This window comes from Clarias gariepinus, chromosome 25 (assembly GCF_024256425.1).
Source record: "Clarias gariepinus isolate MV-2021 ecotype Netherlands chromosome 25, CGAR_prim_01v2, whole genome shotgun sequence".
In the NCBI taxonomy this organism is placed as follows: domain Eukaryota; kingdom Metazoa; phylum Chordata; class Actinopteri; order Siluriformes; family Clariidae; genus Clarias; species Clarias gariepinus.
In genome coordinates, this window is record NC_071124.1 from 6,808,964 (window position 1) to 6,829,962 (window position 20,999).

Below are 20,999 nucleotides of genomic sequence, written 5' to 3' on the forward strand. Positions count from 1 at the left end.
GTTTTCTGTCGTTTCATTTCCCCTGAGCGTCTACGGTAGTGAGCGTCCAATGCGGAGTGTGTACGCCTGAGGGTGGATTTCCTACATTTACAAGATCAAAGTTTCTAAACCGATAAGAGCTTCTGAACAAACCACACACACACACACACACACACACACAGGCACACACACACACACACACACACACACACACACACACACAGAGTTCAGTGCAGTCTATAAAATCAAACACAAAATACAGAACTAAAAATCTGACTGAGCGTCCCCTGACGGAGCACTGCGGCCCTTAATGCATCAAAAAGAGAACTTTTTAAGAATAATATAATTATTTACTCGATTTATTTCATTGTCTGAATCAAATACTGTCAGGAGTGTCACTTTGGAAAGAGTCGACTCTTTGAATCTTTTGAACTACTCTTCAAATTGTACTTAAGTAAATTAAATGTGAACATAACGAATGAGATACTTAATAATTTTATTACAACACAAAGATGTAAGACTTATATACGCTGATATATAATTTTTTACATTCTGATTTTTTTCTTTCATCATGAAGCTTTTGATCTGCAAATGCATTATTTTATTTATGACATCATCAATACATAAATGAACATTTCAAAGGGTCAGAATCGTAATAAATGTTGCCTCCTCGGACCACCTTCATTTTTCCATTTCATTCCATTCCTGGTCAACGCTTCCTCCATACTTTCCCCTATGTATCCTGGCATGTTTAATGGCCGTAAGTGTCACACACACACACAAAACCCTGCATGTCACTGTCTCCGGGTTTCTGATGGCATTCACTGAAGCGGATATGAAACCGAACAGAAGCCACGTTTCACTGAGTGACTAAATAAATAAATAAATCAAGGAGATAAATACAGCGATCCGTCTCTTTAAGCATGTCGTTAAGTGGACTTCCGCCAGCCCACTAAACCTACCAAGTGTCCATGTGTTTGTGTGTGTGTGTGTGTGTGAGCGAGAGCGTTAGGCGAGGAGTTATTAGGCCCGCTCTTTGTGCAACACACACCGGCTTTTATTTCCTTCCCCGATTTTTCCCCTGAATTTCCTCGTCTAATTACACTTCCCTTCCTCAGCGGTGATTAATAGGTGCTGCTGCCTCATTTTACTCTCCATTACGCTGCCTGATGCATGCTCTCATCATACACACACACACACACAGCCTGGACCACCGCGGCGGCTATTGTTAGACACAGTAATTACCCACAATCCCCCCTGTATGGCCGTGTGTCCTCCCTTCCTCCACCTCTTTACTAGGTTCAGAAAAAAGGACGGGGAAAAAAGAACACGAGTCCATGTTTGTAGGAAGAAACGGATGATGAGAGACGATCTTCAGTGCACAGCCAGCCGTTATCGATAAAAGTTTATGACAGTATTTATTACGGTATAGAATTGATACATCGTAAAAGTTGATTAAAATCAAGAATGTGAAGACGAGTGTTTCTGTACTGCATTTAGTGCTATCTGACTGCAGGTTGAGCTTGCTAATTTTCTTTTTAACAGAAGTTTATACATTTATCATAAGTGGGCGGAGCTACAGCAAAAAGGTGACTGTGAACCTTTCAGGCCCTTAAACTAGACGTTGTTATTTAAGATGAACTAAACGGCTCAGCCGCAACAGCGTAAGAAGATGTTCAGTGAACACGACCGAACACTTGCGTTAATTTGGGGACAAAACACAACCATGTTACGCTAAATTACACTAAGTCAAATACACACTGGCTCCGTGCAACTGTTCAAATCAGATTAAACACACACTAATGAAACCGGGATGTAAAAAACGGTTATAGTCCGGTAAAAAAAAGTATAGGAAAAACATTTAAATTATATTTTTATATGATAATAGTAATATTATATTCCGAATAGCATTATGGAAAAATTACTTATGCACATTTATGCAAAGTGCAAAAAAATCACATGGTCACCTTCTTTCAATATTTCAAAGCGCTGTCCTACGCGAACTCTACCTTGATTACAAAATTACGGTGGCCGAGAATTGCAAAACAAAACAACAATTAAACCAAAAACAATAACAAATTTTTTAAAACTAAATAACAAAATAAAAACTAAATAACAACACTTAAACCAAACTAACATAACCAAAAACAAAACAACAAAACCTAAAACAAAATACCAAATAAGAAAACACAACAACAATTCAGTCAAACCGGAAAAGCTAGGTATAGTTTGCGGATGAAATTCTTACCACTGATTGGATGAGACATCTGTCACTCAAAATATACAGGAAGTACTGCAGCCACACGGATGTGTGATTGATGTATGATGTATGATTGTAAGATGTATTTTCATTTAAGGATTCATTTCAGTATTTTAGAATTATACAGCACTTTGGTCGACTAAGTTGTGTTAAATGTGTTTTAAAAATGATTCTGACTTCACTTGATAGTACTTCTTGTATGTCTTAAGTGACAGATATCTCATCTAATCAGCGATAAGAATTTAATTTGCAAACTATACCTACCTTTTCCAGTTTGAGTGAATTGTTGTTGTGTTTTTTCATTTGGTATTTTGTTTCTGGATATTTCTTTCTGTTTTCTGATTTGTTATATTGTATTCAGTTTTGTTGTTTTGTTTTTGAATTTGTTATTTTGTTTTTTTATTTGTTATTTTGTGTTCAGTTTAGTTGTTTTGTTTTCCTTTTGTTTTTGTTTTTTTATTTGTTATTTTGTGTTCAGTTTAGTTGTTTTGTTTTCCTTTTGTTATTTTGTTTTTGAATTTGTTATTTTGTGTTCAGTTTTGTTGTTTTGTTTTCCTTTTGTTATTTTGTTTTTAAATTTGTTATTTTATTTTGCACTTCTCAGCCACCGTACAAAATGTTCAATGCTTCTCTGCACATCCCTTATTGTTCATTTACATCTCCTAATTTTTAACTCTATATCAGCCAAAGTTTCCTCATCAAATAATAATATCTGAGCCTTTCAAAAACATTCATGAAAGTTTTGCATAGTGAAATAATCTTTTTTTTTTTTCTTTCTTAAAACACATCTATTTGGATGAATTTGTCATGATATTCAAATAAATATTCATTAATTGTTCAGACATTTCATCATTAAAATGATTCAACATTTAATGGGAATCTTTGAGGTGAAACATAAGCCAGTTACATCTTTAACCTTTAGACATGAAAGAAGGAAAGCTGGCACATGGCTGGTACATTGTTGTTTTTAACATATTTAATGCTTATTAGAATGGCATGGATCATGCATGTCATCAAATGTGAAGTTTATTTGTGCACAATTATTTATTATTATTAATGTTTAATTATAGTGATACAGTTTAAGAATAATTATCACACAAGAGGGAGTGCTGACATGAATTGGTGGCTCAGTGGAAGGTTTCTCGGCTGCCATGCGGGAGGCCTGGGTTCGATTCCCACCTCCCAGACGGAACCTCCTCAACAACTGCCAATCACTGAGACAATATTAACACCAATGATGTGAAATGTAACCCAAAATAGTTTTGGTATATCTAAGCTAGCTAAGTGGCATTTCCTTTATCAGCTAGGAGCTCAATACTGTTTTGACAATGCTAATTTTATAAAAGTCTTATGATGCTTATGCAGACGAGTGGAAAAGTTTTTTAACCCAACTTTCAGGGAAAATAAATGCTCTTTTTACGTGTTTTGGTACTGTGAAACTGTTCAGCTGTGTTTAAGTAAGTGAAGCTTTTTTTTTCTTTTTGTAGTAGAAAAATATTTTATATAAATATAATAATTATGTATATTTGATTTGTTTTGCAAATTCTATCGTAAACATTCTACAAATAATAGAAATATACTATAAATAACTTTTCTTATTTCAAAAACCATCAGCTTCACTCAACTCCTACTTCTACTTCATCATCAACTTCTCCTCCTCCTCCTCCTCCTCCTCCTACTACTACTACTAATAATAATAAACTTTATTCCAATGATAACATTGGCAGTTATTCAAAAGTGAATTGTAGCAGTTTGAAGGTAGTTTGTAGACTTAATAGAGTCTAACCTCACACAGGGGGTGGATCAAATCTGATATAAGGACAAACCTTGTGCACTAAACTACCAAATAGAATGCTCTTATAGATACTACAATACATCTATGGTGATCTATGGGCTATGACTAAAAGTTCATAGCAAGTCTTGACAAATAGTAGGAGGTCAGAGAGAAATCCTTGACAATTTATAGCAATTCACGAGGTGCAGTGCGTACGTTGTTACACTTACCGTAGTAGGTAAATCTTGACAATTCTTAGACGGTTCTTAGACGGTTCTTAGACAGTTCAACAGAGTTTGGCATGATTCATAGATGAGTCTTGGGTAACTCATGAGCACAACTTAACATCTTAGTCTATTCTAATGTGTATTCAGTCGATAGATGATTAGGACATGTGATGTCACAAAGTTGAGAAATGGTCAAGAATTTTAATTTATTACAATTTAGCGTGCTGACACCAAAACCAACATCTCTGTATGTTTGAAACAATTTTATTTTCATTTAAACGATCTCATCTCTGTCTACAGTATGTGTGTAATCATCAGCACTAGTTTGATAAACTTGAGAATACTGTACATGAATATTATTACATATATAATGCTATATTTATAAAACATATCAATGTGTACTTTTTCACTTAGCATGCATGAATGAATAAATGAATGAATGAATGAAATCCATATTTGAAACAATTGCATATGCTATAATGAAGATCCTCAGGTTGTGATATGAATACACACTAATGCTTACTGGACTTTCAGCTTTCATGCCAGAGTGTGTGAGGTCTTTTGGGTAGGTGTGTGTATTTGACTTTGTAGAGTGTGTGGGATTCAGTGCTCTCTGTGAGGTCCTTGTTTAACTGTATGAGGTTTGATTGTGTGTGTGTGTGTGTGTGTGTGTGTGTGTGTGTGTGTGTGTGTGTGTGTGTGTTTGCTTGGTGTGTGTGATGAGAGACCAACAGCACAGGACAGATAAACCACAGCTGGGTGATTTTCTTAAAGTTTCACAAACAAACACACAAACACACACACACACACACACACATACAGTGATGCACATAGACACACATGCACGTGCACAAGTAGAGATCAGAAGAATGTGGGTCAGTCAGTGGGACTTACTTGGCTTTCAGCTGTATTTCATTCACTAAGAAGATTATACTCCCTTTTCGTATGAAAACTATAGACCACACACACACACACACACACACACACACACACACACACACCAAAGAGCTCTGGGCTTCACATTCACTTATCCAGAGGTCATTATAGCTCACTTTTCAGTAAAGGCAGTCTTCCAAAGCAGATCTCTAACCAGGTCAAAGGAGTGTTTTGTTTTCCCAGTCCTCTCCATCGAGAAAGAGTAATATTTAAAAGTATAAGTTGATATCAGATTACAGAATAATCTATTTCTATTTTAATCTGTCCTTGTCAGCTACGTTAAAAAAAAAAAAAATTTCTTGGGACGCATTTGACTAAAGAAAATTCTAGAATTCATAGATGTGCAAATTAAACCAGTTCTGAGAGCAGTTCTAGAACAGGAACCAGCTTGACTAAAGCCGTTCTGTGATTCTAGAACTGTTCTCAGGACAGTTGTTTTGGGAGGGGTTAAATTTTAGTTTAAAAATTTCTCCAACCAAATATGCCCTTAGACTTAAACTCATCACTGCGTGTGTGTGTGTGTGTGTGTGTCCTCCCTTGGATATATCCATCCATATTTCACCTTAACCTTGGTGACCAAATGAAACTTATTTACTATTATTATTATTATTATTATTATTATTATTATTATTAATAATAATAATAATAATAATAATAATAATAATGTCAGTTTTTTGTGGAGATCAGACACAGGGTCAAAACTGTCATAATCCAGTCTAAACCAAGATATAAAAAACAAGCCCCCACACCATGCCACCACCCCCCAACACACACACTCCTCTTTTCAAGCATTGAGTGTGTTGTGCTGTGTGAGCAGTTTGACAGTGTAAATAAAGCACTGACAGCACAGATGCACAGGAGGATGCTATGATGACTCTGTGTGTGTGTGTGTGTGTGTGTGATATTGTAGCAGGTATATCGTGAGCACTGGGGTAAGAAGCAATGTGTGTGTGTGTGTGTGTGTGTGTGGTTAATGAACAATCACATCAGAAAGATTAGTGTACTGTTGAATTCTAAGTAGATCTAAGTACAGTTGGTGATGATTGGCACATTTTTCTGCATTTGACAAACTAAGATCATTACTGTGGTATAAGAGAAATAAATCACTGTTAATGGGAAGTGATGACGTTCTGGATGTTAAGAGTTCCGCCGCTTCACAACCATCATTCTTTCCCTAAAACAGCATGTTTTATTCTATACATAAATTCCTCAGTATTTAAGAACTAAAAGTTTGAGCCCTGATACTTCCAGGTCACTGAAATATATTTTAACTTTAATCTCGCCTTTCCTACAGTAGGACCATAGATTAGGGTGATTCCTCTTCTTGTTTTTCTTCCCAGATTCCTGTTATGAGCTCTGTGCATGCTTTCTGTTCTGGATCATTTCAGTTTGCTGTTTAAAAAAATATAAATAAATAAAAAAAATATTTTTTTGCTTTGATACTTTTTATGATTTTAAACCCTTCTTCCTTTCTTCCTCTCTAGACTCCTTCCTTCCTTTCTTATTTATTAGTTTGTTACTTTCCTTCTTCTTTCCTTTCCCATTTCTTTTTGGCTCTTTTCTTTCATTCTTTCCTTATTTATGTCTTCCTTCCTTAGTTGCTGTTCTAAAATCTCTAGATAGATAGATATCGATTTGTATTGTTTTTTTAGTGAATGTTATACTTTCAGGAAGAAACTGTTTCTTCCTTCTTGTCCTTTTGTTCATCCCTCCTTTCCCTCCATTCTGCATTCATTCCTTCTCATTTTACTGGTTTCTTATTATCGTTTTTCTTTTTATCCATTGCTGTTTAAAAAAATATGACTTTTGATTTGCGGTTTTGTTTTCATATTTTTATACTTTTAAACCATCCATCCTTCCTTCCTCCCTCTTTAGCACACTTCCTTCCTGTCTTTTCTGTGCTTTATCCTTCCTTTCTTTCCTTCCTTCCTTCCTATGTGGCCCCTTCCTTACTTTTGGAATTCCCTTCAGGATCAATAAAATACCTTTTTTTAGTATTTATGTTTGCTTCCCTCCTTCTCTCTTCCCTTCCGTCATCTCTAGCCTCCATCTATTCTTACTCTGTAGCCGCATACCGTTCCTGCCTTGCTTCGCTGTACCCTTCTAAGCCCCAACGTAGTCTCAGAGAGAGAGGATAAAAACATATCGAGGTTATGATATATTTTTACTATAGTGGGCGATGTAAATGCAGTGTAAATGCTATTACTGTATGTGTGCATGAGATGCAATTGGTTCTAATATTTTTGGTTAATTCATGCACACAACCATGCAAAACCATTTCCATATATTAGAATAGATGTCTGCGTAAATATGTTTTATTACCTTTGCAGGGCATGAAGTACTTGGCATCTCATATAAAACAGGACATGTGGCCTATATGCATCTGTACATTTAGGATCAAATAAGAATCAGGACTGCTGAGTAGGATGTGGAAATACACCCTGGATAAGGCTCGTTCACACATTGAGGCAATTTAGAGTTAACCTACAAGGATGGAAACAAGAGCTCAGGACCAAAACCAGGATCATGGAGCCATGAGACAGCAACGCAACCTGCTAATCACTGTACTGCCTGTCATTATATGATATATGAAGAATTTATGCAAATGATCCACCGTGAAACACTAAACACACACACCCACACGTAAAGATTAGAAGAAGTCACGAATGTGGCCCTCGATGCAGAAAAAAACAAGCTTCTTTACTTTCGTGTGTGTTTCTTCTCAGTGGACATGACAAGTGTGAGCATCACGCACACATCTGCGTCTCTCTGTCACAGTGGCATGAATGTGGCACCACACACACGCGCCTCCTGACAGGCCATGGGTCCGGGCCGCGTGTGCAGATCAAGCCCCCCTGCATGCAGATTGTGTTTAAATTATGCGCGCCATGTCAGGTTGTTGTGCTGGCCGTGACACGTGTCACCGAACCGCCGCGTCTCGGCTCGTGCTAACGATGCGCGTGAGCGTCCTGCAGCCAGCCACCCCACCCCCGCCCCATCAGGCCCAGCATGTGTATGTGTATATATATATATATATATGTGTGTGTGTGTTTGTGCGTGTCATAGACGGAGTGTATCCCGAGTGTCTTCTGCATGAGAAAAGAGACGGACAGCTCTGTCTGTACCTGCTGGATAGGGGGTGGTGCTCTCACAAAAGGATAAAAAAAAAAAAAAACCTACACACACATTTTTATGACACATATACATACATACATATACTGTACACACATCATATTCATGAAAATACACTGTGTGAGAAGTGTGTGTCCGTGTGTATAGAATTCACAGTAAAACTTTTGTTTTGTACTGACATCATTGTGGATGGAAATACACACACGTCTGTAACACAATGTTCTAACATGTCGTCAAAGGTTCTTCGGTAGTTCTTTAAGAACGACACTACACTTATAAAGCCAGTGCTGAGAAAACATCATGTGGCCATCCAGTGTTGCAGCACCATAGGTACAGTACAGGTACAGTAGATAGAACTCCTTCCTATATAAGGTGCACCATGTGTAACAACCAGCTTCATTAAGATACTATCACACTTGTACACACAACATTATTATTATATTTATTTTCACATTTTGTTCCTTGTGTGAGGCTCCAAATTTTTTTACTAAAATTAAAGACACAAACAAGCGAAATTGTATGTAAGAATTTGTATCCAATTCTTTTAAAAAATCTCAGTCTACGAATGTCGATCAAACATAACATGCATGAATTTCATTTTTATAAGGCGCGTTTAAGTCAAACTGGGACAGATAACCTGTGGAAGTGACGCATCTGTATATGGGAACTGTACACACAATCATTCCTGAACACCGCTTCCACATTACAGGGCATTTTTGCCACATGCTCCAAGCCATTTTCACATGTCTGAGCCATCAAAGGAGTTCCTGGGAGGCCAGCGTTTTAGACGTGAATCAGGCAGCCTAATCATGGCTCTGGCATTCTGAGAAAAAAAAAAAGTTTTTGGTGTTCCAGTTTAACTCAAACACCCCCTATTTAATAATAATAAAAAAAAAAAAACTTCTATTGAAACATTGCCCAAATTGTACTGTCATGACTTAAGTCGTCCTCCATCACATGCACCGATTAGACAAATAGAATATAAAGACATTTAACATGACTTAAAAAGCCAAACTTTTTTTGTAAGAGATACAAACGAATGGGGTACAGCAGTTTTAGTTACATTTCATTTCAGTCATGATGGCTTGGTTCAGGAAGTGCAAACTACAGTATTAGTGATGTATTAGTATTTGATCTTAGTGCCACTAGACAAAATGAGATGGTGGTTGTTGCGGTGGTGCAGTAAAATATGTCCAGGCAATAATTTGAATTGGTCCATTACTGCATCATAACAAATTTGCATAAAATTGAGAAAATATGAATTAAATATAGTCATGCAAGTGGTGATCTATTGCTTTGTCAGTTTCATTTTTTGTCTTTCTTCACCTCGGAGACATCTTGGACATTTCCTTGAGACTAAACCCTAGGTGAGACTCCAGATGCTTAACATAAGCTGAAGAAGTCCTGAATTTAGAATCACACTCCCCACAAAGAAACAATGGATTCCTAGAGTCCAGATTCTTCAAAAACTTGGTCCCTCCTGTTCTCCTGAGCTGGTACTTCACGTTAGCGAGCCAGTGTGAGACCGTGGTCATTAAGAGACCTGTGAACTTGCAGATTTTTACACGTTCACGAGGACAGAGGTCCGTTACGATGTAGCGACCTTCCGGCGTCTGTCGCAGGCTTGAAGCGAACTCGGCTTGAAGAATGAGAAGGTGCTGAGGGTTCCAGTTGGATTGGCGACCTTTTTGCTTCTGCGCGAAAGAAAAGTTCTCAGTCAGATCTTCAAATGAACTTCCTTCTGTGTCAGATTTTGCTAAAAGGCATGGTGGAGATGAGGACATGGAAGTATGCTGGCTACTGAGGCTTTTTACCATTTTTGAGATGTCCATGAGGGCATTCTCCTGTGGGTTTACAGAATCTGAGGGTGAGAAGTGATGAGGCCTGCTTCCGTTAGCTTTGTTGATGGTGTTGATAATGCTTTCTTTATCAATGCTGCTGGTAATGCTTTTGCATTTTCGCAGATCTATAGGCTGGTCAGTGTCCTTGTCTGTGTCAAGCATCTCGTCTCTCCTATCAGATGATGAATAGTGGCCCGTTTTGTCTATTACTCTGTTGCTGATCTTGTACAACACTGAGAGTGGATCAGAGGACGAGCTGACCAATTTGGAGGCTTTGGGAAGGTGCGTGTTCACAACTAACTGTAGTGAACAAAGAGGGCTGATAAAAGGTCTCTCAGTTGAATGATCATAAACCATCCCTAAACTGTGCCCGTTTTTGATGGGTGATTTGCCTAATTCTAGACTAACGTTCTTACTCTGGCTTTCTACCAGGATCTCCACTGGTTCCACTTTACACATATATCCATTTGCCTTTGTATCAACACTTACTAGGTTTTCTTTCAGTAATGGCGATGTTGATTTGGCTGCAGCTGCATCCTCCATTCTTTCTTCCCTTTCTTTCTTCATCAAGATGTTTTCTGAGACATCCATGGTAGATACACTGTTCCTATGGGACTGTCTGGAATGAGTGTAAATCAGTGATCTGGGATCAGGTTCAAGTGATTGAAGGTTGCTGTTGATGGCTGTCTGAACACTTTGAACCACTGGAGGGAGGACAAATGGCTTTGCAGTTCCCTGAAGCTGATAAGCAGCATGGATGCTGGAGTATCCTCCCCAGGTGGGCGTACCTGTCTGAGCTTTACTGATGGCACTGGACACTGTGTTCTCCAAAGACTTCAGAATGTCCAGTCCTCCTTTAGCAGCCTCTTCAAGGTCCTCCTCTTTAAGATAGTTGAATAATATGGGGTCCAAACTCACCTCATCCATCTCCTCTTTGATTTTTCTCTCTGCAATTTCACTAACCTCCCCCGTCTCCTTCTTGGCCTCTGAACCAAAAGACAGCGCAGGTGACACTGACTGGAGTTTAAGAATGGTGTTTGTAGGAGGCAAGGGAATTGACTGGATGTTTTCTTCCACATTTTGGTCAAACACTAGCTGCTTTCCCTTCTTCAGTGCAGTGTGTGTGACTTTCAGGAAGTGACCTGTAACCATCATGTGTGCTGTGAGTTGCTGCAGGGTGTCATGGGAGCTCCCACACTCCATACACTTTAGAATCTGTGCTTTGCGTTCCTCAAACTGCCAAGCGTAGCTTGCACCATTCTGGTATCCGTACCGATTGTTAGGAGTAACAAAAGGATTAATAGTGCCCTTCATCTGAACCATCGAAGCCACTCTAGAGGAACATGTGATTGACTTTGGGGAACAAGGGGGAATTAGGGAGTCATGAAATAATCTTTTTTTGGCTGATGGCACCAGTTTGGTGGCCAAAGCCGTCACAGGCTCTTTAAGAGGCACTTTCTGGTAATGCTTAGTCTTAATCATGTGGACGCTCAAGTCCTGTAAAGACTCAAAGGAGTGACCACAGAACATGCACTTTAGCACTTTCTGGGCATCTTCTTTGCCCTCCATCTCCAACAAGGATCGCTTGCGGGGCTTCAACCAATGTTTGCCATTATTCTCTTCCTCTTTTTCATGGTTGTCATCATGGTAATGACCAGTATCGTTCATGTGAACTGTAAGACCTACTAGTGTGTCGTATGCAGCATTGCAGTCCTTGCACTTGAACTTGCTCGCACCAGTCAAAACGGAGCCGTAGAGTTTGTGGTTTTGCCGGTAGAGCTGGACCGTACTGAACAGGTTTGGCTCTAGTGATAAATGGTGATGAGTTTGTTGGAGTGTTTTAGCTACAGCAGCCTGATGCCAGTCATAAACTTCGCTGGCACCATTAGAAGCCTTAACGTTGCAGTTATTACCCGTGCAGCCATTTGAACTGCTGTCTGCTTTTCCATTAAAGATATTTCGATTGGCATTGCTTGGTCTGTTAATTAGGTAATTCCCATCGGTATTCGTGCTAGCTGTGCTGGATGTAGCTGACCCGCTTTCCATGATATTCATCACAACGTTGGACCAGGAGGCATTAGAGATCAGGCCTGCACAAACGGCTTTTGTCTGAGCTAGGGCATCCGGGACGCTGTTGTCCGATCTGCCATGCACTTCTTCCTCTTCGTGTCCTTCTTCCTTCGAAGAAACGCTGGTAAAATCAGGGATCTGATCACTAGAGTCGCTACGTGGGGAAAGATAACCAGTATCAGGGTTGGTACCATCACTGGTAGGGGAGTCCTGGAATCTCTGAGACCCTTTTGCATCCTCTTCCTCTTCAAATATGTATTCATCATTGTTGTCTTGAAGTTGCTTGTCTTCAAAAGTGGCTGCTTTGATCTTGACCGTTGGAAGGTACGCTGAGAAACAAAGAGATAGAGACAAAGAAATCAGTCTCAATTAAGAAAACCTATTAAAGCTAGTCCTTTCTGTTTTGTGGTGTTTTGTTATATCTGTAGCTTTAAGCTATGTTTCATTAATTTTTTTTCTCGCTACATTCATTTTCTTGCCTATAAAATAACCTCATATATAACATCCTGAGACTTGACAAGCGCAATAAGCAGAAACACAATTAGCGCACACGCTTTCAGTACTAATATGCATGCATAATCAATGACCATTGCTTCTGGTGCTTACACAAACAAACAGAATATATGAAAGCGGGAGAAAACAGGCTGAAGGAGGTCATGCTTCATTCCCTGTACTACTTGTCTCTATGGGGATGTATAGTGTGTGTGTGTGTGTGTGTGTGTCCTAGCATCAGTCTCTCTTGATGAAACAGATGTGCTGATGAAACTGTTAAGTGCACCTGATATACTGTAGGTTTACTAGAAACACAACTGACTCAAGCGACTCGAGTTGATTCACTGCGAAATACTGACTTATGCTTGCGAACTACACATAATATTGTATGAGTGTTTTTTATTTATTTTTTTATTATCAAGTTATGTTTACCCAAGCAGATTATAAGGCTCAATTTCAGGTGTCTTTGTATATTGGATCTTCCGAAATCTGTTATTTTCCCTATATTTTATTTATTATAACACAATATAGTATGCAGTTTAAACGAGCACGTTGTGTAATAAATACATTTTAAGGTGACGGCTGAAGCCAACAGAGCCATCTGTTACGGTCCAACAGCGTCTGTCACGTCACACACTGCTTATGCTCTCTCTCTCTCGCTCTCTCTCTTTCTCTTACACACACACACAATCTCACTCGCTCGCTCTCTCGCTCCTTTTTCCACACACAATGCTGTCTAAGCAAAATGTAATGTCTTATATCAACAATTTATGTCATTTCTTTTATTACTTCTCACCATTAGAGAAAAAAAAAACAGTGACGAAGAAACAAGTAGAAGAGGATGAGTGAGCTATGCAGCAGGTCAGAGAAAGACAGGAAGATTATGGTTGTGAATATATAACATTAACCGGATTATGATGATGATGATGATGATGTAGATGATGATGATGAAAGTGTGGATGAAACTCCACTGAGATGCTGAATTATCTGAAAGGATGGCTTTCACAATATGTTGTGTGTTACATCACTGTGGAAAGAGATAGGTATTATTTCACCTCCAAACCCAGAGGAGACATACAGAGAGAGAGAGAGAGACACACACACACACAGAGATACACAATTACACTGTCCCTAGCAAGCTTCTTAACTACACAATGTCCTGTTTGGATCTTCTTTTACACATTCCAAATCGCATCTAAATATACCGAAACCCATCCAAATCGAGCCGAAACCAAACCAAAGGCTTCGCAGGACATCCTAACCCGAGCCTAGAGTCATCTAATACCAGGCACACCCGTCCAACCAGAGCTTAAAGCAAATGGAAATCCCAAATAAACTCATTCAAATCCGGTTTACGGAAAGTCAACAACGTCATGTAGATGTTTAATGTTTAATCCCTTCATCTCGCCATCAAGAAATCTTTTCATCTCTGGTTACACAGAAGAAAAGAAAAGGAAAAAAAAGAAAAACGCCAGCCACAAATGTAAAAACACACACACACGTGCGCGCAAGATATGGCATTATAAGCTGTTTTGCATGCAGGTATAATTTTCCCAATTAAAAAAAACTAACAAAAAAAAACACCAAAGGCACAGAAAGAGAAACAGCGGGACAGATAACACCAAAGAGACAAAGAGACAGAGTGGGACTGAGGAAAAGAGACAATAAACAAAGGCAGTTCACATGCAGCAACAGTATCTGAAACATGTAATGCAAAATGCATGAGTTCTTATTCACACATAGGCACACACGCACACACACACATACACAAAGGTCTTTCTTTCTTTCGTGTAATTGTGTCGAGCAAACATCAGGAGCAGCCACAGATGTTTCAGTTAACATACGGTTCTGCCTCAGTGCTTAATACTAAATGCTAATTTTCCCGATCATTTAATGTTTCACACACACACACACACACACACACACACACACACACATCAAAAATGTGTAATTAAAAATAAATAAATAAATAAATAACCAAATAAATAAATAAATACATTAATTATTTTTATAATTATTTTTACATTTCAGTCCTTGAAATTATCTACTTATTATAAAATTTTATTTATATAAAATAAGTCAAGCCAAAAAGTATATATAGCCTCTTCAGGAAAAGAAAAATAGTATGATGTATATTATATCAATTTAATATTAATAATATTATCATATTATTATCATAATTAAATATAATATATAATATATATGTTTATATAGCCTTTATTTAAGATGGTGTAGTGAAGAGATGTATATACTACTAGCACAAAAAAACGACTCATTTTTAATCATAACTACTTTCCTGGAAATGATCTACTTAACAATAAATAAAGAAATAAAAAATATTCAGATTAGTCTGTATCTAAGATGGTGTAATAAAGAGATGTGGTATATAAGTCTCTTCATCACGTACTTTAACTTTCCTCATCCGAACCATCCTATCCAACCTCAGCAAACCCAAGCAAACCCACTAGCACCTGCTCTTAAGTAATGAGGTTCTTTAACACAAACGTTCTCACTTTTTTTTTGTTGCAGAAATCCATTTCCCTGATATTTCAATTTCACAGTTTCTACCTACTGGCCTGAAGAGCAGATTATTTTTGCCCGATATTCAGAATTATTTAAATATTAAATACATTATGGGCAGCGGTGGCTCCAACATTTAAGGCTCTGGGTTACTGCATGGAAGGTTGATGGTTCAAGCCCCAGCCCAGCCTCAGCACCACCAAGCTGCACCCTTAACCCTATCTGCTCCGGGGGGATGTATCACGTCTGACCCTGGGCTCTGACCCCAGCTCCCTTACAGGGATGTGTGAAAAAAATCTTTGCATTATGCTGTAAGGTGATGAATGCTTAAATCTTACATTACTTATAAACTGCGAAGCATTTTATAGACTCAAGCCAAGACCTAAAAACAAAAAACTGTTGTAAAGGAGAAATTGTTGATGAATAAAAATCATAATATAGGTTAGAACATAATTTGAATTAGATTTCATCCAAACCTCATGTAAAATTAGGCTTAATCCAATCTAGATCTATTTGGATTATTGCAAGAATAATGTCATTATAAAAGTAATAACTATAAACAATCTATTTATACATAATAATAATAACAATAATAATAACACAGTGGATACACTTTTTGCCAAGCTTCTTTATGCTTGTCTGGATACAAGTATAAAAAATGATGTGCAGATTTATCTGTATTAATAAGCACATTAGCTCTAAAGTTGGCATGTTAGAGGTGTATCTGAGAGACCTTTATATTGTGGAACGTATCATGTGATTACTACTTATGTGAGGTGTGAAAGCAAGTAATGCTACAGTAAAATGAAAAGAATTCTATTCTTTTGGTTCAAATACATTTTTTGCATGTGTGTGTTTGTGTGTTTGTAGCTAATCGAGACTCATTTTCAAAAAAATGGCACATCTGGTGCTACAAAAATGTCATTATTATAATATTTTGCTGAGCTGGACAAAAAAATGATGAGTGAAGAGTGTGTTTGTTTGAAAAGTTTTTATGTTTAAAAAAAGGATTGTCATTCTACTGTGCATAACAGTTCCCAGTATGAGAAACAACTCCTAATGCATGTTTTTTTCCTGTGCAATTACGGAGAAGTTAATTAGGGTTATTACATAACAAAAATAATAATAGTGACTTATAAGTGTATAATAGTAATCAATAGTGACATCAATTTGTCTAAAAGGTTTTAATATTTTTCACCCTGGTAAAAAAAACAAAAACAAGTACTCTGTGCATGTCCTTCGAGTCGGAGAGAGGAGTGTCAGGTCTTCCCTTCCTTAGAAACCTTAGACAGTTTCTGCTCATCACTGTCACTTTTATGTCAAATTTGTGTCACTAATTTTAAACATAGTATTTAATAATGAAATTAATGCCAGTAGAATTGTATCCACCTGCAGTACAAGTAGATTTTTAAAACATGGATTAAATTTTTATTAAATATTAAATTTAATGTTACGGTAAAGCTTGTTTATTGCTCCTACTTTTTTTTCTTTACTTGTTTATTTATGTGTATAACAACCACATTACCCTCATTTGTACAAATCTGTAGATTTGTACACCGGTTAAATATTATTATTAAAACGATGTACCGATGTCACTCCATTACAGTTTTACAGGTGTATTTACAGAATCACAATCTTTTTTTCACAAGTGATCATGGTCTCTGTATGAGTTTCTCTCTATACATAATTTTTTGTTTTTTTAACATTACACTATATAGAAAGGACCAAGCCGTTGCTGTTGTTGATGGAGATGCAGCTGTTTTCTTCCCCATGCAAAAGTTTTACAGATCATTCAGAAAAGTGGGATACCATTAAGGCTGAAAAGCTGAATTGAATAGCTATCCTATTCACACCTTCACACAAAAATGGCTTAAATATTTAACATAATTTAAACAATAAATCTGTTAAATATTTTATGCTATATGTTGCTTTACATTTAAGCTAAAAAAACATGGATGCCATTAGTTAGGGGAGAACAAGGCCCTTGGGATGATATATAAGCATAAATTGAAGCGTGCATAGATGGATGGATGGATAGATAGATAGATAGATAGATAGATAGATAGATAGAACCTACACCAAAAATACATCACATGTCAGTGCAAACCACAAAATATGTCTTTTCAAGTTCATGGCCAAGTAGTTTATGATCTACTTACTGTATATCTGTGTCAATTGTGCTTATTTTTGTAAAATCTCTCCTACTGGAAAAGCTTGTCACCTTTCAATCTTTGCACACTGATTGACTTACACATATAGTTTTCTGATATACTGTAAATATTACATCACATTGCAATATATTGTTTAAAAAATGTAGAGGTGTTTAGGTTTATATATATATATATATATATATATATATATATTTTTTATTATTTTTTTTTTTTAAATGGAGATCCACCTATCCAATAATAATAAGTAGGCTAGTAGTAATTATATATATATATATATATATATAGAGAGAGAGAGAGAGAGAGCACGCGGTGTTCCTGTACCTGCAGATTTCCTGGGTTCTCTCTGTTTTCTCCTCGCCATCCTCTTCTTCTCCCTGTACTGATCTTCTTATGCCGAACTCACGACACACACACACACAAACAAAAAAAAACTAAGCAAACAAACACACACACTCTCTCTCTCTCTCTCTCTTTTAACTCCAGGAAAGTTCACTTCGCTGTGCGTAATGCGCGGAGCGCGCGCGCTTTGCGCGGGTTTTCCTACTTATCCAAACTCGATCGGCGGTTTAACACAGAAATCTCAACTAAGCACCATGACAGATAAAAAGGCATGATAAAGAATCGTCTTTCTCATTATGACCGTCCTTGTTCTCATCACCGTCGGAGAGACAAAAATGAGACAACTCCACCGCCAAATAGAAAAAGGGTGGATAAAAACTTTTGGAGGTTTCGTTTATCCGCTTGTCGTGTCTGTCAAAAGATGCTGGAAGTCGGTGCCGGTAAATCAATAGTCTAGATTTCTGAGTACAAACAGAAAGTGTTAAATAAGTTGTAGAAATCCGTGTATATGTGGAATCCGCGCTAATGGCACTGGTGCACACGTGCGCACTCATACACTCACACACACACACCTCGAGCCTTTCCTTCAGCTTTACACTCCTCCTACTGCTTGCATATTTATGCATACTGACTGAATATATTCCTATATTTATATCTGCAAATTAGCCACAGATGGATCATTTGTTTTAAATTTAGGTTGTTGATTAATAATTCAACCTGTTAGCTTTAAAACATTGTGGTTTGTTTTCTAAAATGGTTTTAATTCATGCATGGTTTTTTTTTTTCAGTCCTTGATACAGTATGGGTGCATTACCCATTAATCAGTGGTGAAACCATAATTGCAGATCCAGAACATTAACCAAATAATGACCATGTTAATGCCAGTCTTGTTGACAGACAATCTACATGCCAAAAAAAAAAGGGGGGGGGGGGGGTCTTGGGGGGGATGGCTTAAAGGTTAGCACTGTTGATTTGCACCTCCAGGGTTAGGAGTTCTCTTTTGTCCTCCACACAGTCCAAAGACATGCGCTGCAGGTTCATTGGCATTTCCAACCTTGCCCATAATGTATAAATAGGGTGTGCTTGTGCTGTGCAATGGATTGGCACCCCATCTGCGTTCTATCCAAGTTCCTTAGAATTCTAGGCATCAACCACCCCCATGATCTCACACATATGAAACAGTATAGATAATGGATGGATGAATATTTGAGTTAGTAAGCTAGATGTGTGTAACTGGGTATATGAACTTTAGGCAAAATACTGTAGTTGGTGAGGATACTGTAACATGTAATGCAGTTTATTGCGGATGAATCACAATCTTTTTTTTTTCATAAGTGTTTATCTGATCATGGTCTGTCTCCATAAGTGTTTATCTGATCATGGTCTTCTCTCTATGCATCATGTTTTACTTTTTTGCATGATGTTTTACTTTCTACATAGTGTAATGTAGTTATTATATTACACTATGTAGGAACTATTAAGCTTTTTGTTGTTGCACTTGTTTTTTTATTCCCCCATGCAAATGTTTTGCAAATCATTCACAATAGATAAGCAATTTCTATCTTGTGTGTGAGGCTGAAAAGCTGCATCGAATAGCTATCCATCCCTTCACACACCAAAATATAGGGTGTATCCAAGTTCCCTAGGATAGGCTCCAAACAACTCCATTATCCTAAACATGAGAAGCGATATATAGATAATGGATGGGTGGATGGATGGATGGATGGATAGATAGATATTTGGGTTAGAAAGCTAGTCATGTGTGTAACTGGTTATATGAACTCCAGGAAAAACTGTGGGAGGTGAAGATACCTAACTGCACATATTTGAACATATGTCAAGCCTGCACCTAAGTCAAAAGTGACATGTGATACAGTATTTATAATAACTCCCACTTTCTTACAGCCATCTCTTACCTTATTGGAAAGTCGAACCCATGTACTACAAAGAATTATATTAACTTATATATTAAGCATTACATTTTACCTTCATCCAACTGTCAGGCAGTGAGAATCACCTGGATAACTTCACAGTGCAGACTTCTTGAAGCAGCATGCCTTGAAATTATGTCCATCAGGAGACATGTCAAAGTAGGTACTTGGGCCACCAAGAGAGCTGCTCAGTGACAGATGAACAGTTGGTGTGAGAATCAGATGGCCACCATCCAGTTTAAATAGTACCATAGGGCACAACAAGGAATGCTTTGCATGCTGGTTTTCATAGAACACTGCAAGGTAAATCTGTTGATGTACAACACTGGGTGATATGACCTTGGGCAGAAATCCTGAGTCCAACCGCAATGTCACTTAAAATTATTCTGGCTACCCACACAAGGTGAGCTTAAATGTGCTGCTACTTTTTAAATAAAATAGTTAATATTAGTATATGTTATTATTGAACAACATGGGTGTTCAAGTCAAACCAGGACATGTGAGGAAATTTCTTGTAAATGAAGTTGTAAACCAATTGACATTTACAGAAGATTTCAAGCACAATACAGTGACAAGATGATTTAGAGCACTGCAGTGGTTCCTAAAAACATTAAGAAAGAAATGTCCTCACCTTATTTCAAGGTCAATTAAAGGGACATTTAAAGGAGTTCCTGGGAAGCCAGTGTTTCAGACGTGAAGCAGGCGGTCCAGTCATGGGTTTGGCATTAACGCATTAAATACTGTGGCAGTAACACATGCCACAGTATCTTTCCCTGTATTTGCCTGGTCTACTATGGAGCCTACCATTGCACTGGTTTGGTAAGATAATTGAGTTGCTCGAGCTTCAGTGGAAGTAACATCAATAGTCGCTATCGTTTGAGTGGATCAGATAATAGACAATACAATCAAATTGATTTTGATTGATCCAATCAAAAAAAGATTTTACCAGTTGAATAAAAAAAAAAAACATTCAAATGAGTCTTTGCACTAAAAACTGATTGGATCAGTTGAATGCTAGCTGTGACTTATTTAAGAAATTCACAGATGAACAAAATTATTTTTTTTTAAACGCATGGGCGGAGTTGCCTGCCAATGCATCGTTAGTCAAAATAATGGGTTCTGCAGCTGAAAATAGAGAATATTTACACAGTTGTTATCTATGCCCTTTTTTAAAAGTCAAAGTGAATTATGGCAGCAATGTGTAATATTATGTATGTATTAATTGTATGTTCAATTTCCGACTCAGGTCTGTGTGCATGGAGCTTGGATGTTCTAACTGCCTCATACCCAAAGTTTCCTGGGAAAAGCTCCAGGCTGTCCACGACCC

The 20,999-nt window shown here is 37.6% G+C and overlaps 1 protein-coding gene across 2 annotated transcripts; it reads right to left on the reverse strand.

Moving 5' to 3' along the window:
- Positions 1–9,298: 9,298 nt before the first annotated feature.
- LOC128513186 (teashirt homolog 1-like) lies at positions 9,299–17,763 on the reverse strand. 2 transcript variants are annotated; one of them, XM_053486861.1, is made up of 3 exons: positions 17,724–17,763; positions 10,239–12,548; positions 9,299–10,175 (listed from the first exon to the last, which is right to left on the reverse strand). In XM_053486861.1, exons 1-3 carry the CDS (start codon positions 17,761–17,763, stop codon positions 9,631–9,633), a joined length of 2,895 nt encoding a protein of 964 aa, XP_053342836.1. In that variant the 3' UTR covers positions 9,299–9,630. The 2 variants fall into 2 exon arrangements, with proteins under 2 accessions (XP_053342836.1, XP_053342835.1); XM_053486860.1 differs by having other exon boundaries at positions 9,299–12,548.
- Between the last annotated feature and the right edge of the window lie 3,236 nt (positions 17,764–20,999).